The sequence below is a fragment of the Palaemon carinicauda genome, chromosome 36, assembly GCF_036898095.1.
Source record: "Palaemon carinicauda isolate YSFRI2023 chromosome 36, ASM3689809v2, whole genome shotgun sequence".
NCBI lineage: Eukaryota > Metazoa > Arthropoda > Malacostraca > Decapoda > Palaemonidae > Palaemon > Palaemon carinicauda.
The window spans coordinates 64,589,785-64,608,440 of NC_090760.1; the positions used below are offsets into that span (position 1 = coordinate 64,589,785).

General features: G+C 37.3%; 2 protein-coding genes across 2 annotated transcripts; both read right to left on the reverse strand.

Annotated features, from left to right (window-relative positions):
• Positions 1-2,053: 2,053 nt before the first annotated feature.
• On the reverse strand, positions 2,054-7,553 carry LOC137628664 (uncharacterized). Its single transcript, XM_068359817.1, has 3 exons — positions 7,166-7,553; positions 6,117-6,913; positions 2,054-6,007 (listed from the first exon to the last, which is right to left on the reverse strand). Exons 1-3 carry the CDS (start codon positions 7,551-7,553, stop codon positions 2,054-2,056), a joined length of 5,139 nt encoding a protein of 1,712 aa, XP_068215918.1.
• A 2,182-nt stretch (positions 7,554-9,735) lies between these two features.
• LOC137628665 (uncharacterized) lies at positions 9,736-15,235 on the reverse strand. The gene is made up of 3 exons (XM_068359818.1): positions 14,848-15,235; positions 13,799-14,595; positions 9,736-13,689 (listed from the first exon to the last, which is right to left on the reverse strand). Exons 1-3 carry the CDS (start codon positions 15,233-15,235, stop codon positions 9,736-9,738), a joined length of 5,139 nt encoding a protein of 1,712 aa, XP_068215919.1.
• Positions 15,236-18,656: the final 3,421 nt, after the last annotated feature.

The window sequence follows — 18,656 nt, forward strand, 5'->3', positions numbered from 1 at the left end:
GGCAGTTGGTGCTGCGGCCGCTCCATTCAAACTTTCATCGTTTGCCAGCGGAGAGGCGTTTGCTTGGTTTCAGCGCGCAGAAGTCCAGTTTCGTATCAGGGGCGTGACTCGCTCAACCACCAAAGCGGATTATGTTCTCGCGGCGATACCCGATATGGAAAAACTTTTTACTTGAAATCATGCAATGATATACAAATTAATGGTGACAGGGTAAATTAAAGAAATCGTTTAATTTATATTTAATTACAACAATCAAAATGAAATAGAAAATTTATAACTGAGTAAAATAAAATTTAATCCCTTTGCTTGAGAGAATCCTTGTCCTTTGTGCACTGTAACCCTTCCAAACCGTGCTATATTCTTGGAGAGATGACCTTACGCCAGACACCACTCCAGCACAACATGGTCACCACTGAATTTTTCCATAACCTGACAATACAATGAAATATCTATAATAGAGGTCATGGCCATCTATGGTTTAGACTAAGGCGTAAGCCTTAAATGTTTTTACTTAAATGTAAATATATAAAATGTAATAAATTAGATAGCAAAGATCGTAATAGTCTTAGTATTTAGCTAAGTTTTAGGCTAGCCTGATACAAATTTAAAGTTATTTACTAGGATAAATGCCTAGCTTAAAATTTAGTATAAGTTTTTTCCAGTGCTTAGTCTACTTAGCCAACATATAAGCAAGCTCAATAGCTCAGTCTTAAAGTTTTTAGAAGTTTTTTAACGTTAATATATGAAAGAACTGAGTTACTCGTTAGCTTAACCTCTGATACTTAAACCTCGTTGAGTTTTACAAAAGTTCACAAGAAAATAACACTTATAACAATTATCAAGTTCCTTCTAAATATCACGAACTATCAGGTAATATTTTATAGGACGTGCAAGTTAGGTTAATGAACCGACAAAGTTCATATATAAGCAATTTGAAAATCGACTGAAACACGCGTAAATGTAACTCGATTCTTACCTCCAAACTGCTAAAAACCCGTCTCCTTTCTCTCCCCAAATCCTTCGGTAGTTTTGTTGAATTTCGCCTTCATCGTCAATGGTAGCTGTCCTCGGCAAACTTCTTAATAGTAAATCTTCATATTAATTATACCATTAAACTCTGTCATCCATGAAGACTATAAGCAGATCGGCTGATACATGTAGGAGTGTTCAACAACAGGTCCTGTCGTTCTGGTCTTCGAGTCACAACTGCTATTCTGCGTTTTGGCAGTTATATCGTCACCTCTTCTTCGAGACATTATATGGTCGCCTCTGCTAAACTTTGTTATTTCGTTTATAGCTTTGGGTTTGAAAAGGTTAATCAAGAAAACATTTATCATGAATCAGCCAAATTAACTTTATGAAGATGAACTTTAGCCACAATAAAGTAATAATAGTAAATCTAAATAGCTAATTACAACTTGGTGATTACGATTCATGAGAAGTAGAAGGAACTCAAAACATAAACTCCTAAATCCCATGCTTAACAAGAAACAAAATATTTTAAAAGGTATGCGGGAGTTTATATAAATAAAAGAGAAATAACATACTGTCAAGTAAACAATAAATGTGAAATATATCTTTGATATATTTTGTATACTCCCAGCAACAATTTGATTAAAGTTTACTAAGTTTAATCAAAGAAACAATTTGTTCACCCTTTACTCACTCCCAGCAACAATTTCATTACACACTCTTTATAGCCCATGTGTATCTTACCCCTAAAGAATATGGTAATATACATAACCATGTAAGCCTATTATACTAGGCCCTCTTGAACCAAGAGTTCTGTGTTTCTCATAGATTCAAGTGCAGGGGCCCGTTTACTTCTCTCTCTGACTTTTAATTGATCAATAGGTAATTCAGTTTCAACTTCAACAACAGTATGAAATCCTTCTTTAGGAAGAAGCAAAATGAGTGAATCTGTTGTCCTGTACACAACTTCACGAAACTTACCCTTAAGCACACGAGCTGCTTTTACTTGCCCTAGGTGATTTACTTCTGTCTTCTTTACTATACCAAGTGGATAAGTACTTGGTTTGCTTGCGTCCTCTTTTCACAGAAAAATATCTCCTACAGCCAAGGTTTTATGATTGACAGGTCTGTAACGATCCCTTTTATCTACTGCTTGATTAATGAGAGTTGCAAGAAATTCTGAATGATATGCCTCAACTAGTTTGTTTCTAGCTTGCCTAAGCTTATAGTAATTATCTTTAACATCATCAATAGCACTACTACCAGGCACCCAATTGGTGTCATCTGAAGAAGAATTCTGCAACTCGGGAATAATGTTCACTGATACCAGATCATAGCCTTTAAGTAAACACTCAGGAGTTATTGGTTTTTCTACATTATCAATACAAGCATCTCTCAGACTATCCTTAAAAGCAATTGGTCTTTTGTTAATAAGATGGACAGTTTGACAAATAAGGAAGTAAAAATCTTGATAATCAAGCACAGTGTTCTTAATAGAACTAAAAATTAGCTTTTTCACCATTTTTACACAGCTTTCAACTAGCGAACCCAAAGAACTATTACCTTTGGCATAATGCTCGAACTTCAGGGGCTTAATGTCATTTTCTTCAAAGAAGGCATGCGTTTCAAAATCGTTGAGAAAGGTTCCAATGATTCTACTACCAGCAGTTAGCTGGGATCCCAAATCAGATATGCAAAATTCCGGGATGCCAAACTCATATATGTGTAGTTGGAAGGCCTTGAGAAAGTCTCGAGTATCAGCAGATAAACATATCTTCAAGTTGATGGCACGACTCCACAAACATGTCACGCATAATAACCAAATCTTCTTCCTTTCACCATTCCATATTACTGTATAAGGACCGATGTAATCTATGAAAATATACCTGTATGGAATAGGTGGTGGATTGCTCCGAAAATCCCTATAGGCACTCTGATTTGCTTTGATTGGTCTCTCATTAAGCCTTCTACAAGTTATACATTCTCTAAGTACCTTCTTTACTGTGGAATAAAAGTGGATTATCCAAAATTGCTTACGTAACTGAGCCAAGATCGAATACACACCAGCGTGTCCTAGACTAACATGCATATCACGAATAAGCAATTTAGTTAGGAAACCATGCTTAGGTAACAGCACAGGAAAGAAAATCTGTTCGTTTCTTCCGAATTTACTCCGGATTCTTAGCAAAGTGTCTTTGCTCTGGAAAATATTCATTTGAGTTACCAAATTAGGAATGTTTCTTTTTAATGTATGACTTTTCTTGAAGAATTCACAAACTTCTGGGAAGTTATTTTCCTGTTCTTTACCTATTATCTGCCTACATGCTAAAGCATAAAGATTTTTCTCCTTGACACAATTTCCCCAATGAACGTCGATTCCTTTATTTGTTAGTTTTTCTCTGATGGTTTTGATGAATTTCAACACCATCCTATGAACAGTTGCTAGCTTATGGAAACTGGAAAACTTAGTCAGGGGTATCAAGTGTTCAATGCTATTGATGTCTTTCTTGTTATTTTCTTTACTTTCAGAATCTGTTGAGACAGTGATTAAGGAAGTATCTTCCCTTTCAGGGCCGGGTACTTCATCTCTCTTTTCAAGGGGGTTTGGCACCTTGAAACTAAACTGAACCTCGTCTTTATGAAGTTTCTTAAGAAACTCGGGTCCACCATGATACGCAGTCTTCTGAAGTCTCCTGTATGAGACACATCTACTAATATAATCTGCAGGATTATCATATGCATTCACAAATGAAAATGTTATTGGGAAAACTTGGCACAAGTCACCTATAGCTTTCAACCTATTTTTAATAAAAACTCCTTTCTTCTGCAATTTATCATACTTATATGTATAAGAGTAAAGCCAATTAAGAGCAACCATACTGTCTGAATATATCGCCATGCTCACAATTTTGATTGGAGTAACGACTGATTGACCAGCAAGTTCTTGAAATAAACTGATTAGTGTCTCTGTGGCTAGTCCCAAAGCTTGAAATTCAATTACAGGAATGGTTTTCTTCTCTAACTGTTTGTTAACGACCCTGCTCTTGGCGGTCAAAAAACTTGTATTACCATTGAAGACATTTACAATATACACCACAGTTCCATAAATATCCTTACTTGCATCTGAAAATGCTACTAGTTTATAGCTACCATCTCTCCTACCCAGGAATCTAGGAATTACTACTTTAGGAGTAGAATTCACCTGTTTTCCAATAAGTGTCCATTCCCTTTTTAATGTTTCTGAGAGAGGGCTATCCCATGTGATAGTCTTGTCTTCTTGAAGCTTTTTAAGAAACAGCCTGGCCCTGTTCAAGATCGGTCCATAGATATTAAATATATCATAGATACTATTCAATGTTGACAAAATTGACCTCTTTGTGCTAGCTTGCGTATCAAGGAAAATCTTACCAGGGCCTAGCGAGTCTGCTTCCCTATCCCAAACCATGCCGAGCAACTTTACCTCTTTGGGTGTTTCACTATCATAATCTCGGTCAATCATTTCTTGCAGTTCTGCATCGTTTGTTACGAATTGTTGCAATTCAAATTTGTATGGTCCAAAGATATTAGGGAGACAGTAGTACGCTTCATATAAAGCCTTGGCAGAGTTACACGAATATGACCCATTGTCCATATAAATGGTATTATACAGCGATTTCTTTAAGTTAACCATTTCCTCGTTGTCACTCTCAACATCCAATATCAAGATTTTGAACAAAGCTAGCATGAGATGACAAGGGCTAGGCCTTAGGCTAAAACTTAAACGCTTGTTCCTATAGCCCACAACAGTAAAGTCACCCTTAAGAATATTTCGATACCATAAGAACAACAATCTATTCTGATCCTCTTCCTTGAGTCCTATCATCAAAAATGCCTTTTTCAAGTCAAAACAAATCATATGGGTGTCAAATCTCTGCATAATCAGAGAAGTTGCAATTTTGTGATTCAGACAAGGGCCTGGAAGCATACACTGATTGTGACTATAAGTGCTCTTCGCAGATTTGTTTTTCTCACATAAGTTAGACAGAAACACGACTCGACACTTGGTCGTGTCTCTGGCCATTTTGAACACAGGCATATGAGGCAAGAAACTAGCTTCTGGATGTTCATTTATAAAAGAATTAATATCTTCAATTTTCTCTATGATTCCCAGATTTTGTTGCTCTTTAAATACATCATTAACCATCTTTAAATGCTCAGGTTTATTCTTCATACGTGTTAAGTTAGACTTCAGTATCATCCGGGATAAATTGAAGTTCTTCCCTAACAAATGGGATATCTTGTTGTTCCACATCAGTGGCATTACTAGTCTACCTTCTTCATCTCGTTCTGTACTATCAAGAACATACTTTACTAGCTTTTTATTGGTTTCTGTGTCATCTTCAGATAGCTGGGATTTTTCATAGTCCAGATATTCGATGCATTGCTTTTCAAGCATTTCTTCCGTAGCTTTAATCAATTCAGACTGCTTTAGCTTACCCTTTTTGTTAAAAATAGCATAGGTTGAATTAGTGTTGGCTTCTTGAACTTTGATACTCGCCGGTGATCTGTTGGAAATCAAGTCAACATCGTCATCTCGAAGTTCAGACTGAGAGACTGCCAAAAAGCTATGTCTATCGAGGAATTGTAATTGTCTATTAGTCTGGGCAGCTTCCCCTTCCATACAAAGTGTGTCTCCTTGAGTGCTAACCGTAGTATGTGAACTATTTCCAATATTAATGTTAGGTAAATAATCCAAGTTTTTCATCATTCTGTTAATATTACCTGTGAGCATGACACCAACTGGAGTGTCAAGATACACAGAGGGATTGCTTAATCCAAATTTGTGTGTAGTTAGCGACAGCAAAAAGTCAGCATCATTTCCCAAGATAAGACCAATGTTACCAATAGTGTCCACACTGTCACTAAGAAACTTATCTGCTAAAATGTAATGTCTATCTTGAAATTCTTTAACAATGACATTTAAGCCCTCCAGTTTCAACTCTATATCAATACTGGGTACAACAACTGCTTCGATGGAATGCCATTCCCTACCTAACTTGAGAGGTACATTAACAATATCAGTTACAAGGTCCCTAGTAGAATTAAAACCATGAATAGTCATATGGACGTTTTTTTGCTAGGACAGGGAACTTCATATGGTTTACATGCTTATCACAAATAAAATTTCTCTGGCTACCACAATCTCGTAAAACTCGAACCACATTATTTTCTTCAGCCACAGAACATGTAAAAGTTGGTAAAATTGCAGCACCACCAGTAACATTTTGATGAATTTCAGCTAATGTGAGGCTATTTAAAGTATGCTTCGGTTCTGGCTTTTTCCCACTAGTATGCATAGAGTTTTCAGTGGATTCAGTATTACTAGAATCAGAAGCTTTAGTACTGGAACTATTAAGCCTCTCCTTAGCAACACACAGGTATGTAAAATGCCATCCACTGCAATTTCTACACCTTTGGGTAAACTTTAATTTACACTGACGAGTCACATGATTATGATAGCCACACCTAACACAAGCATTCAGCTCTTTAAGTTTCTCTACTTTCATTTTAGGATTCGCAAAAACTGGGCAATTTACTAGCAAATGTGCGGTATCTTGCTTACCATCCTTTGTACATAGGATACATGACTTATATTTAGGGCTAACACTAACTTTGGTTGCGAGAGTTGTGCTTGATTCCATATTCTTAGTCCTAGTTTTCTCCTTTTGCTCAAAATTTCTTTCATTCGTTCTGTTATACCTCTCAACAGCCTCAAATACGTTACTTTCAATTTCACTTAACGAGGGTTTGCTTTCATTTGTTATCTGAATTAGTAAAGATTGAAAGCGATCATTAAGACCATGCCATATGAAGTACTGGAGAACATCGTCAACTTTGACGTCAAGCTTTTTGAATGCATTCATAATAGTTTTCATCGAGGCTACAAAGGCATATGGATCACCTGATAAAGTTAACTTCAATTCTACAAGTTTCTTAATTGCATCATATTTTTGTGTTAATGGAGTTGCAAATGCTTGCAATAATAATTTCTTTGCCTCGTCATATGACTGGTTATCAATATCAAGAGAATCCACAAGTGCCTTTGGAGACTTTGACAACTGATTTCGTAGATACATAAACTTTAAGTGATTTGACCAATTTTGTTTGTCAGTCAATTTTTCAAATTCATAAAAGAACTTCACTAAACACTGACCCTTGGTGTTGTCATATTCAGGTAAAGGAACTTGAGGCATCCTTAACTCATTCTTAAGGTTAACTACCGGGGTAGGCGTGGTTACAGTTTCTAAACTAGAAGCCTGTTGCCTTTGTAAACTTAACAAAGCCGACATTATCTTTTTCTGGTAGTCTTCATCTGTGTTAATCTTTTGTTCAATGGAGCTTTCGTCTTCCTTATCTATGACATAGTTCAGTATTTCCTGGTCTAACCCTAACAGTTCTTTTTCTAACTGTTCATGTCTGTGAATATACAAAAGTCTATCTTGTTCAGACAATCCTTCGAGATTCGATTGAACTGTATTATATATCTTTGTTACTCTTTGCCGAGCGTAAGAACGCCGTTTCTTCAATATATCCTCAGACATGTTAATAATTCTACAAAGTTAATCTAATACCAAACCTAGATAAACACAAATCAAAGTTTCTAGCAATAACGAATATTTATCCGTGTTACAAAAGACATATATTCACTTCAATAAAAATATTCAAATACCGAGCACAAATTTTATGCTTTCACTACATATACCAATAAGCCTATATCAAATATGAAAAATAAAGAAGCCGAGGACAGCCCCACCCACAATGAAAGGCTTACAACACAAAGGACAGGGAGGTTAAGGATTGCACGAATCCTGTCACGGTCGCCATATGGAAAAACTTTTTACTTGAAATCATGCAATGATATACAAATTAATGGTGACAGGGTAAATTAAAGAAATTGTTTAATTTATATTTAATTACAACAGTCAAAATGAAATAGAAAATTTATAACTGAGTAAAATAAAATTTAATCCCTTTGCTTGAGAGAATCCTTGTCCTTTGTGCACTGTAACCCTTCCAAACCGTGCTATATTCTTGGAGAGATGACCTTACGCCAGACACCACTCCAGCACAACATGGTCACCACTGAATTTTTCCATAACCTGACAATACAATGAAATATCTATAATAGAGGTCATGGCCATCTATGGTTTAGACTAAGGCGTAAGCCTTAAATGTTTTTACTTAAATGTAAATATATAAAATGTAATAAATTAGATAGCAAAGATCGTAATAGTCTTAGTATTTAGCTAAGTTTTAGGCTAGCCTGATACAAATTTAAAGTTATTTACTAGGATAAATGCCTAGCTTAAAATTTAGTATAAGTTTTTTCCAGTGCTTAGTCTACTTAGCCAACATATAAGCAAGCTCAATAGCTCAGTCTTAAAGTTTTTAGAAGTTTTTTAACGTTAATATATGAAAGAACTGAGTTACTCGTTAGCTTAACCTCTGATACTTAAACCTCGTTGAGTTTTACAAAAGTTCACAAGAAAATAACACTTATAACAATTATCAAGTTCCTTCTAAATATCACGAACTATCAGGTAATATTTTATAGGACGTGCAAGTTAGGTTAATGAACCGACAAAGTTCATATATAAGCAATTTGAAAATCGACTGAAACACGCGTAAATGTAACTCGATTCTTACCTCCAAACTGCTAAAAACCCGTCTCCTTTCTCTCCCCAAATCCTTCGGTAGTTTTGTTGAATTTCGCCTTCATCGTCAATGGTAGCTGTCCTCGGCAAACTTCTTAATAGTAAATCTTCATATTAATTATACCATTAAACTCTGTCATCCATGAAGACTATAAGCAGATCGGCTGATACATGTAGGAGTGTTCAACAACAGGTCCTGTCGTTCTGGTCTTCGAGTCACAACTGCTATTCTGCGTTTTGGCAGTTATATCGTCACCTCTTCTTCGAGACATTATATGGTCGCCTCTGCTAAACTTTGTTATTTCGTTTATAGCTTTGGGTTTGAAAAGGTTAATCAAGAAAACATTTATCATGAATCAGCCAAATTAACTTTATGAAGATGAACTTTAGCCACAATAAAGTAATAATAGTAAATCTAAATAGCTAATTACAACTTGGTGATTACGATTCATGAGAAGTAGAAGGAACTCAAAACATAAACTCCTAAATCCCATGCTTAACAAGAAACAAAATATTTTAAAAGGTATGCGGGAGTTTATATAAATAAAAGAGAAATAACATACTGTCAAGTAAACAATAAATGTGAAATATATCTTTGATATATTTTGTATACTCCCAGCAACAATTTGATTAAAGTTTACTAAGTTTAATCAAAGAAACAATTTGTTCACCCTTTACTCACTCCCAGCAACAATTTCATTACACACTCTTTATAGCCCATGTGTATCTTACCCCTAAAGAATATGGTAATATACATAACCATGTAAGCCTATTATACTAGGCCCTCTTGAACCAAGAGTTCTGTGTTTCTCATAGATTCAAGTGCAGGGGCCCGTTTACTTCTCTCTCTGACTTTTAATTGATCAATAGGTAATTCAGTTTCAACTTCAACAACAGTATGAAATCCTTCTTTAGGAAGAAGCAAAATGAGTGAATCTGTTGTCCTGTACACAACTTCACGAAACTTACCCTTAAGCACACGAGCTGCTTTTACTTGCCCTAGGTGATTTACTTCTGTCTTCTTTACTATACCAAGTGGATAAGTACTTGGTTTGCTTGCGTCCTCTTTTCACAGAAAAATATCTCCTACAGCCAAGGTTTTATGATTGACAGGTCTGTAACGATCCCTTTTATCTACTGCTTGATTAATGAGAGTTGCAAGAAATTCTGAATGATATGCCTCAACTAGTTTGTTTCTAGCTTGCCTAAGCTTATAGTAATTATCTTTAACATCATCAATAGCACTACTACCAGGCACCCAATTGGTGTCATCTGAAGAAGAATTCTGCAACTCGGGAATAATGTTCACTGATACCAGATCATAGCCTTTAAGTAAACACTCAGGAGTTATTGGTTTTTCTACATTATCAATACAAGCATCTCTCAGACTATCCTTAAAAGCAATTGGTCTTTTGTTAATAAGATGGACAGTTTGACAAATAAGGAAGTAAAAATCTTGATAATCAAGCACAGTGTTCTTAATAGAACTAAAAATTAGCTTTTTCACCATTTTTACACAGCTTTCAACTAGCGAACCCAAAGAACTATTACCTTTGGCATAATGCTCGAACTTCAGGGGCTTAATGTCATTTTCTTCAAAGAAGGCATGCGTTTCAAAATCGTTGAGAAAGGTTCCAATGATTCTACTACCAGCAGTTAGCTGGGATCCCAAATCAGATATGCAAAATTCCGGGATGCCAAACTCATATATGTGTAGTTGGAAGGCCTTGAGAAAGTCTCGAGTATCAGCAGATAAACATATCTTCAAGTTGATGGCACGACTCCACAAACATGTCACGCATAATAACCAAATCTTCTTCCTTTCACCATTCCATATTACTGTATAAGGACCGATGTAATCTATGAAAATATACCTGTATGGAATAGGTGGTGGATTGCTCCGAAAATCCCTATAGGCACTCTGATTTGCTTTGATTGGTCTCTCATTAAGCCTTCTACAAGTTATACATTCTCTAAGTACCTTCTTTACTGTGGAATAAAAGTGGATTATCCAAAATTGCTTACGTAACTGAGCCAAGATCGAATACACACCAGCGTGTCCTAGACTAACATGCATATCACGAATAAGCAATTTAGTTAGGAAACCATGCTTAGGTAACAGCACAGGAAAGAAAATCTGTTCGTTTCTTCCGAATTTACTCCGGATTCTTAGCAAAGTGTCTTTGCTCTGGAAAATATTCATTTGAGTTACCAAATTAGGAATGTTTCTTTTTAATGTATGACTTTTCTTGAAGAATTCACAAACTTCTGGGAAGTTATTTTCCTGTTCTTTACCTATTATCTGCCTACATGCTAAAGCATAAAGATTTTTCTCCTTGACACAATTTCCCCAATGAACGTCGATTCCTTTATTTGTTAGTTTTTCTCTGATGGTTTTGATGAATTTCAACACCATCCTATGAACAGTTGCTAGCTTATGGAAACTGGAAAACTTAGTCAGGGGTATCAAGTGTTCAATGCTATTGATGTCTTTCTTGTTATTTTCTTTACTTTCAGAATCTGTTGAGACAGTGATTAAGGAAGTATCTTCCCTTTCAGGGCCGGGTACTTCATCTCTCTTTTCAAGGGGGTTTGGCACCTTGAAACTAAACTGAACCTCGTCTTTATGAAGTTTCTTAAGAAACTCGGGTCCACCATGATACGCAGTCTTCTGAAGTCTCCTGTATGAGACACATCTACTAATATAATCTGCAGGATTATCATATGCATTCACAAATGAAAATGTTATTGGGAAAACTTGGCACAAGTCACCTATAGCTTTCAACCTATTTTTAATAAAAACTCCTTTCTTCTGCAATTTATCATACTTATATGTATAAGAGTAAAGCCAATTAAGAGCAACCATACTGTCTGAATATATCGCCATGCTCACAATTTTGATTGGAGTAACGACTGATTGACCAGCAAGTTCTTGAAATAAACTGATTAGTGTCTCTGTGGCTAGTCCCAAAGCTTGAAATTCAATTACAGGAATGGTTTTCTTCTCTAACTGTTTGTTAACGACCCTGCTCTTGGCGGTCAAAAAACTTGTATTACCATTGAAGACATTTACAATATACACCACAGTTCCATAAATATCCTTACTTGCATCTGAAAATGCTACTAGTTTATAGCTACCATCTCTCCTACCCAGGAATCTAGGAATTACTACTTTAGGAGTAGAATTCACCTGTTTTCCAATAAGTGTCCATTCCCTTTTTAATGTTTCTGAGAGAGGGCTATCCCATGTGATAGTCTTGTCTTCTTGAAGCTTTTTAAGAAACAGCCTGGCCCTGTTCAAGATCGGTCCATAGATATTAAATATATCATAGATACTATTCAATGTTGACAAAATTGACCTCTTTGTGCTAGCTTGCGTATCAAGGAAAATCTTACCAGGGCCTAGCGAGTCTGCTTCCCTATCCCAAACCATGCCGAGCAACTTTACCTCTTTGGGTGTTTCACTATCATAATCTCGGTCAATCATTTCTTGCAGTTCTGCATCGTTTGTTACGAATTGTTGCAATTCAAATTTGTATGGTCCAAAGATATTAGGGAGACAGTAGTACGCTTCATATAAAGCCTTGGCAGAGTTACACGAATATGACCCATTGTCCATATAAATGGTATTATACAGCGATTTCTTTAAGTTAACCATTTCCTCGTTGTCACTCTCAACATCCAATATCAAGATTTTGAACAAAGCTAGCATGAGATGACAAGGGCTAGGCCTTAGGCTAAAACTTAAACGCTTGTTCCTATAGCCCACAACAGTAAAGTCACCCTTAAGAATATTTCGATACCATAAGAACAACAATCTATTCTGATCCTCTTCCTTGAGTCCTATCATCAAAAATGCCTTTTTCAAGTCAAAACAAATCATATGGGTGTCAAATCTCTGCATAATCAGAGAAGTTGCAATTTTGTGATTCAGACAAGGGCCTGGAAGCATACACTGATTGTGACTATAAGTGCTCTTCGCAGATTTGTTTTTCTCACATAAGTTAGACAGAAACACGACTCGACACTTGGTCGTGTCTCTGGCCATTTTGAACACAGGCATATGAGGCAAGAAACTAGCTTCTGGATGTTCATTTATAAAAGAATTAATATCTTCAATTTTCTCTATGATTCCCAGATTTTGTTGCTCTTTAAATACATCATTAACCATCTTTAAATGCTCAGGTTTATTCTTCATACGTGTTAAGTTAGACTTCAGTATCATCCGGGATAAATTGAAGTTCTTCCCTAACAAATGGGATATCTTGTTGTTCCACATCAGTGGCATTACTAGTCTACCTTCTTCATCTCGTTCTGTACTATCAAGAACATACTTTACTAGCTTTTTATTGGTTTCTTTGTCATCTTCAGATAGCTGGGATTTTTCATAGTCCAGATATTCGATGCATTGCTTTTCAAGCATTTCTTCCGTAGCTTTAATCAATTCAGACTGCTTTAGCTTACCCTTTTTGTTAAAAATAGCATAGGTTGAATTAGTGTTGGCTTCTTGAACTTTGATACTCGCCGGTGATCTGTTGGAAATCAAGTCAACATCGTCATCTCGAAGTTCAGACTGAGAGACTGCCAAAAAGCTATGTCTATCGAGGAATTGTAATTGTCTATTAGTCTGGGCAGCTTCCCCTTCCATACAAAGTGTGTCTCCTTGAGTGCTAACCGTAGTATGTGAACTATTTCCAATATTAATGTTAGGTAAATAATCCAAGTTTTTCATCATTCTGTTAATATTACCTGTGAGCATGACACCAACTGGAGTGTCAAGATACACAGAGGGATTGCTTAATCCAAATTTGTGTGTAGTTAGCGACAGCAAAAAGTCAGCATCATTTCCCAAGATAAGACCAATGTTACCAATAGTGTCCACACTGTCACTAAGAAACTTATCTGCTAAAATGTAATGTCTATCTTGAAATTCTTTAACAATGACATTTAAGCCCTCCAGTTTCAACTCTATATCAATACTGGGTACAACAACTGCTTCGATGGAATGCCATTCCCTACCTAACTTGAGAGGTACATTAACAATATCAGTTACAAGGTCCCTAGTAGAATTAAAACCATGAATAGTCATATGGACGTTTTTTTGCTAGGACAGGGAACTTCATATGGTTTACATGCTTATCACAAATAAAATTTCTCTGGCTACCACAATCTCGTAAAACTCGAACCACATTATTTTCTTCAGCCACAGAACATGTAAAAGTTGGTAAAATTGCAGCACCACCAGTAACATTTTGATGAATTTCAGCTAATGTGAGGCTATTTAAAGTATGCTTCGGTTCTGGCTTTTTCCCACTAGTATGCATAGAGTTTTCAGTGGATTCAGTATTACTAGAATCAGAAGCTTTAGTACTGGAACTATTAAGCCTCTCCTTAGCAACACACAGGTATGTAAAATGCCATCCACTGCAATTTCTACACCTTTGGGTAAACTTTAATTTACACTGACGAGTCACATGATTATGATAGCCACACCTAACACAAGCATTCAGCTCTTTAAGTTTCTCTACTTTCATTTTAGGATTCGCAAAAACTGGGCAATTTACTAGCAAATGTGCGGTATCTTGCTTACCATCCTTTGTACATAGGATACATGACTTATATTTAGGGCTAACACTAACTTTGGTTGCGAGAGTTGTGCTTGATTCCATATTCTTAGTCCTAGTTTTCTCCTTTTGCTCAAAATTTCTTTCATTCGTTCTGTTATACCTCTCAACAGCCTCAAATACGTTACTTTCAATTTCACTTAACGAGGGTTTGCTTTCATTTGTTATCTGAATTAGTAAAGATTGAAAGCGATCATTAAGACCATGCCATATGAAGTACTGGAGAACATCGTCAACTTTGACGTCAAGCTTTTTGAATGCATTCATAATAGTTTTCATCGAGGCTACAAAGGCATATGGATCACCTGATAAAGTTAACTTCAATTCTACAAGTTTCTTAATTGCATCATATTTTTGTGTTAATGGAGTTGCAAATGCTTGCAATAATAATTTCTTTGCCTCGTCATATGACTGGTTATCAATATCAAGAGAATCCACAAGTGCCTTTGGAGACTTTGACAACTGATTTCGTAGATACATAAACTTTAAGTGATTTGACCAATTTTGTTTGTCAGTCAATTTTTCAAATTCATAAAAGAACTTCACTAAACACTGACCCTTGGTGTTGTCATATTCAGGTAAAGGAACTTGAGGCATCCTTAACTCATTCTTAAGGTTAACTACCGGGGTAGGCGTGGTTACAGTTTCTAAACTAGAAGCCTGTTGCCTTTGTAAACTTAACAAAGCCGACATTATCTTTTTCTGGTAGTCTTCATCTGTGTTAATCTTTTGTTCAATGGAGCTTTCGTCTTCCTTATCTATGACATAGTTCAGTATTTCCTGGTCTAACCCTAACAGTTCTTTTTCTAACTGTTCATGTCTGTGAATATACAAAAGTCTATCTTGTTCAGACAATCCTTCGAGATTCGATTGAACTGTATTATATATCTTTGTTACTCTTTGCCGAGCGTAAGAACGCCGTTTCTTCAATATATCCTCAGACATGTTAATAATTCTACAAAGTTAATCTAATACCAAACCTAGATAAACACAAATCAAAGTTTCTAGCAATAACGAATATTTATCCGTGTTACAAAAGACATATATTCACTTCAATAAAAATATTCAAATACCGAGCACAAATTTTATGCTTTCACTACATATACCAATAAGCCTATATCAAATATGAAAAATAAAGAAGCCGAGGACAGCCCCACCCACAATGAAAGGCTTACAACACAAAGGACAGGGAGGTTAAGGATTGCACGAATCCTGTCACGGTCGCCATATGGAAAAACTTTTTACTTGAAATCATGCAATGATATACAAATTAATGGTGACAGGGTAAATTAAAGAAATTGTTTAATTTATATTTAATTACAACAGTCAAAATGAAATAGAAAATTTATAACTGAGTAAAATAAAATTTAATCCCTTTGCTTGAGAGAATCCTTGTCCTTTGTGCACTGTAACCCTTCCAAACCGTGCTATATTCTTGGAGAGATGACCTTACGCCAGACACCACTCCAGCACAACATGGTCACCACTGAATTTTTCCATAACCTGACAATACAATGAAATATCTATAATAGAGGTCATGGCCATCTATGGTTTAGACTAAGGCGTAAGCCTTAAATGTTTTTACTTAAATGTAAATATATAAAATGTAATAAATTAGATAGCAAAGATCGTAATAGTCTTAGTATTTAGCTAAGTTTTAGGCTAGCCTGATACAAATTTAAAGTTATTTACTAGGATAAATGCCTAGCTTAAAATTTAGTATAAGTTTTTTCCAGTGCTTAGTCTACTTAGCCAACATATAAGCAAGCTCAATAGCTCAGTCTTAAAGTTTTTAGAAGTTTTTTAACGTTAATATATGAAAGAACTGAGTTACTCGTTAGCTTAACCTCTGATACTTAAACCTCGTTGAGTTTTACAAAAGTTCACAAGAAAATAACACTTATAACAATTATCAAGTTCCTTCTAAATATCACGAACTATCAGGTAATATTTTATTGGACGTGCAAGTTAGGTTAATGAACCGACAAAGTTCATATATAAGCAATTTGAAAATCGACTGAAACACGCGTAAATGTAACTCGATTCTTACCTCCAAACTGCTAAAAACCCGTCTCCTTTCTCTCCCCAAATCCTTCGGTAGTTTTGTTGAATTTCGCCTTCATCGTCAATGGTAGCTGTCCTCGGCAAACTTCTTAATAGTAAATCTTCATATTAATTATACCATTAAACTCTGTCATCCATGAAGACTATAAGCAGATCGGCTGATACATGTAGGAGTGTTCAACAACAGGTCCTGTCGTTCTGGTCTTCGAGTCACAACTGCTATTCTGCGTTTTGGCAGTTATATCGTCACCTCTTCTTCGAGACATTATATGGTCGCCTCTGCTAAACTTTGTTATTTCATTTATAGCTTTGGGTTTGAAAAGGTTAATCAAGAAAACATTTATCATGAATCAGCCAAATTAACTTTATGAACATGAAATTTAGCCACAATAAAGTAATAATAGTAAATCTAAATAGCTAATTACAACTTGGTGATTACGATTCATGAGAAGTAGAAGGAACTCAAAACATAAACTCCTAAATCCCATGCTTAACAAGAAACAAAATATTTTAAAAGGTATCCGGGAGTTTATGTAAATAAAAGAGAAATAACATACTGTCAAGTAAACAATAAATGTGAAATATATCTTTGATATATTTTGTATACCCGAGGACACCTTCCCAGAAATATCCGACTGGCTTTGTGAACAAGGAGACACCCCAATAGCGTATGACGACCTCAAATCATACCTTCTGCAGCAGTACTCGCCGTCGACAGCCGCCCGTATAGCAAAGCTTTTTCAGCTCTCGCAACAACCATTGGGGGACCAAAGGGCTTCGCTTGCCCTCAGGGAAATGACCAGTATCGCTCGCCTTCAACCTGCCGCAGACGGCTCTCCTCGTGAGGTGAACCTACTCCGTGCCCTTTGGATACGCCGTTTACCTGAACCTGTGCGCGCTGCCATACCCGATGTCGATAGTTTACCCATAAAGGACTTGATGACCAAAGCCGACGCCCTTATGGACAGCCACTTCAAGACCTCCATCAACGCCTCCACCCCTGACGACGAGGATGCCTATTCAACGTCAACCGAAGCTGACATGGATGCCGTAGGACATACACGCCTACCCCATGCCGTGCCGAGGCGGCAACAAAGCCGCCCACCACCCACCAATCGCTCGCGCCCCAACGAACGACTTCTACAGCCACTTACTACCTCCCATCCGCCGCAGTTTTGCTACTACCACTTCAGATTCGGGGCAACCGCGAAGAAATGTGCCACAGATTGTCAGTGGCCAAAAAACGTGTAAGTAGGCCATCGCTTGTGGCGGTGGCCTCCCATGTTTCTAATCTTTTCTTTTTACAGGATGCAGGAACGGGCGTGCGATTTTTGGTAGACACGGGTGCTTGTCGTTCTCTTTTGCCAAGGAAACTCTTCAAGGCTCACGTAGTCTGTCTATATCTGCCGACGTCCACTTGGTAGCTGCCAACGGATCTGCGATACCCACCTACGGTTACGAGAGCCTCACATTATCGTTCGGAAACGGTAAATTCAATTGGAAGTTTCTCGTTGCTGACGTCACAATGCCAATCCTCGGTGCGGATTTCCTCTCTCATTTCCACCTTCTGGTCGATGTCGCCCACCGACGATTGGTCAACGCAGACTCGTACTTGTCGACACCTCTTCAACCCGCCCCCTCTAACCTCGCTCTCCACATCAGCGCACCCACGGATGCCTACGCCCACCTCCTCACGTCGTATCCGGAAGTTTTCCGTCCAGAACTTCGCCAAACGCCCACGGTTCCTGCCAAGCACGGTATTTATCACCATATCAAGACGACGGGACCCCCAGTCTTCGCAAAAAACAGACGTTCGCCGAAATGGAGAAAATGGGCCTTTGCCAAAAGGCCTCCAGCCCATGGTCGTCACCCTTACACATCGTTCTGAAGAACGACGGCTCCCTCCGTCCGTGCGGGGATTACAGGCGCCTGAACCTGCAAACAGAACCGGATCACTACCCCCTCCCAAACATTGCCGATGTAACCTCCTACCTGCACAAAGCAAAGGTTTTCTCTACGCTCGACCTCCTGAAGGGGTATTATCAGGTGCCTATGAACCCAGAAGACATCCCCAAGACTGCCATCACCACTCTGTTTGGCACATACACCTTCAATTACTCCTGTTTTGGCCTTCGTAAAGCTGGGGCAACGTTTCAACGTCTCATGGATGGCATCTTAGGGGACCTCCCTTTCTGTGTATGTTATGTGGACGACATACTTGTGTTCTCCTCCTCAAAAGAGGAACACCTCCGTCACCTGCGCATCGTGCTCGACCGCCTGCAACAAAACGGCCTTGTAGTCC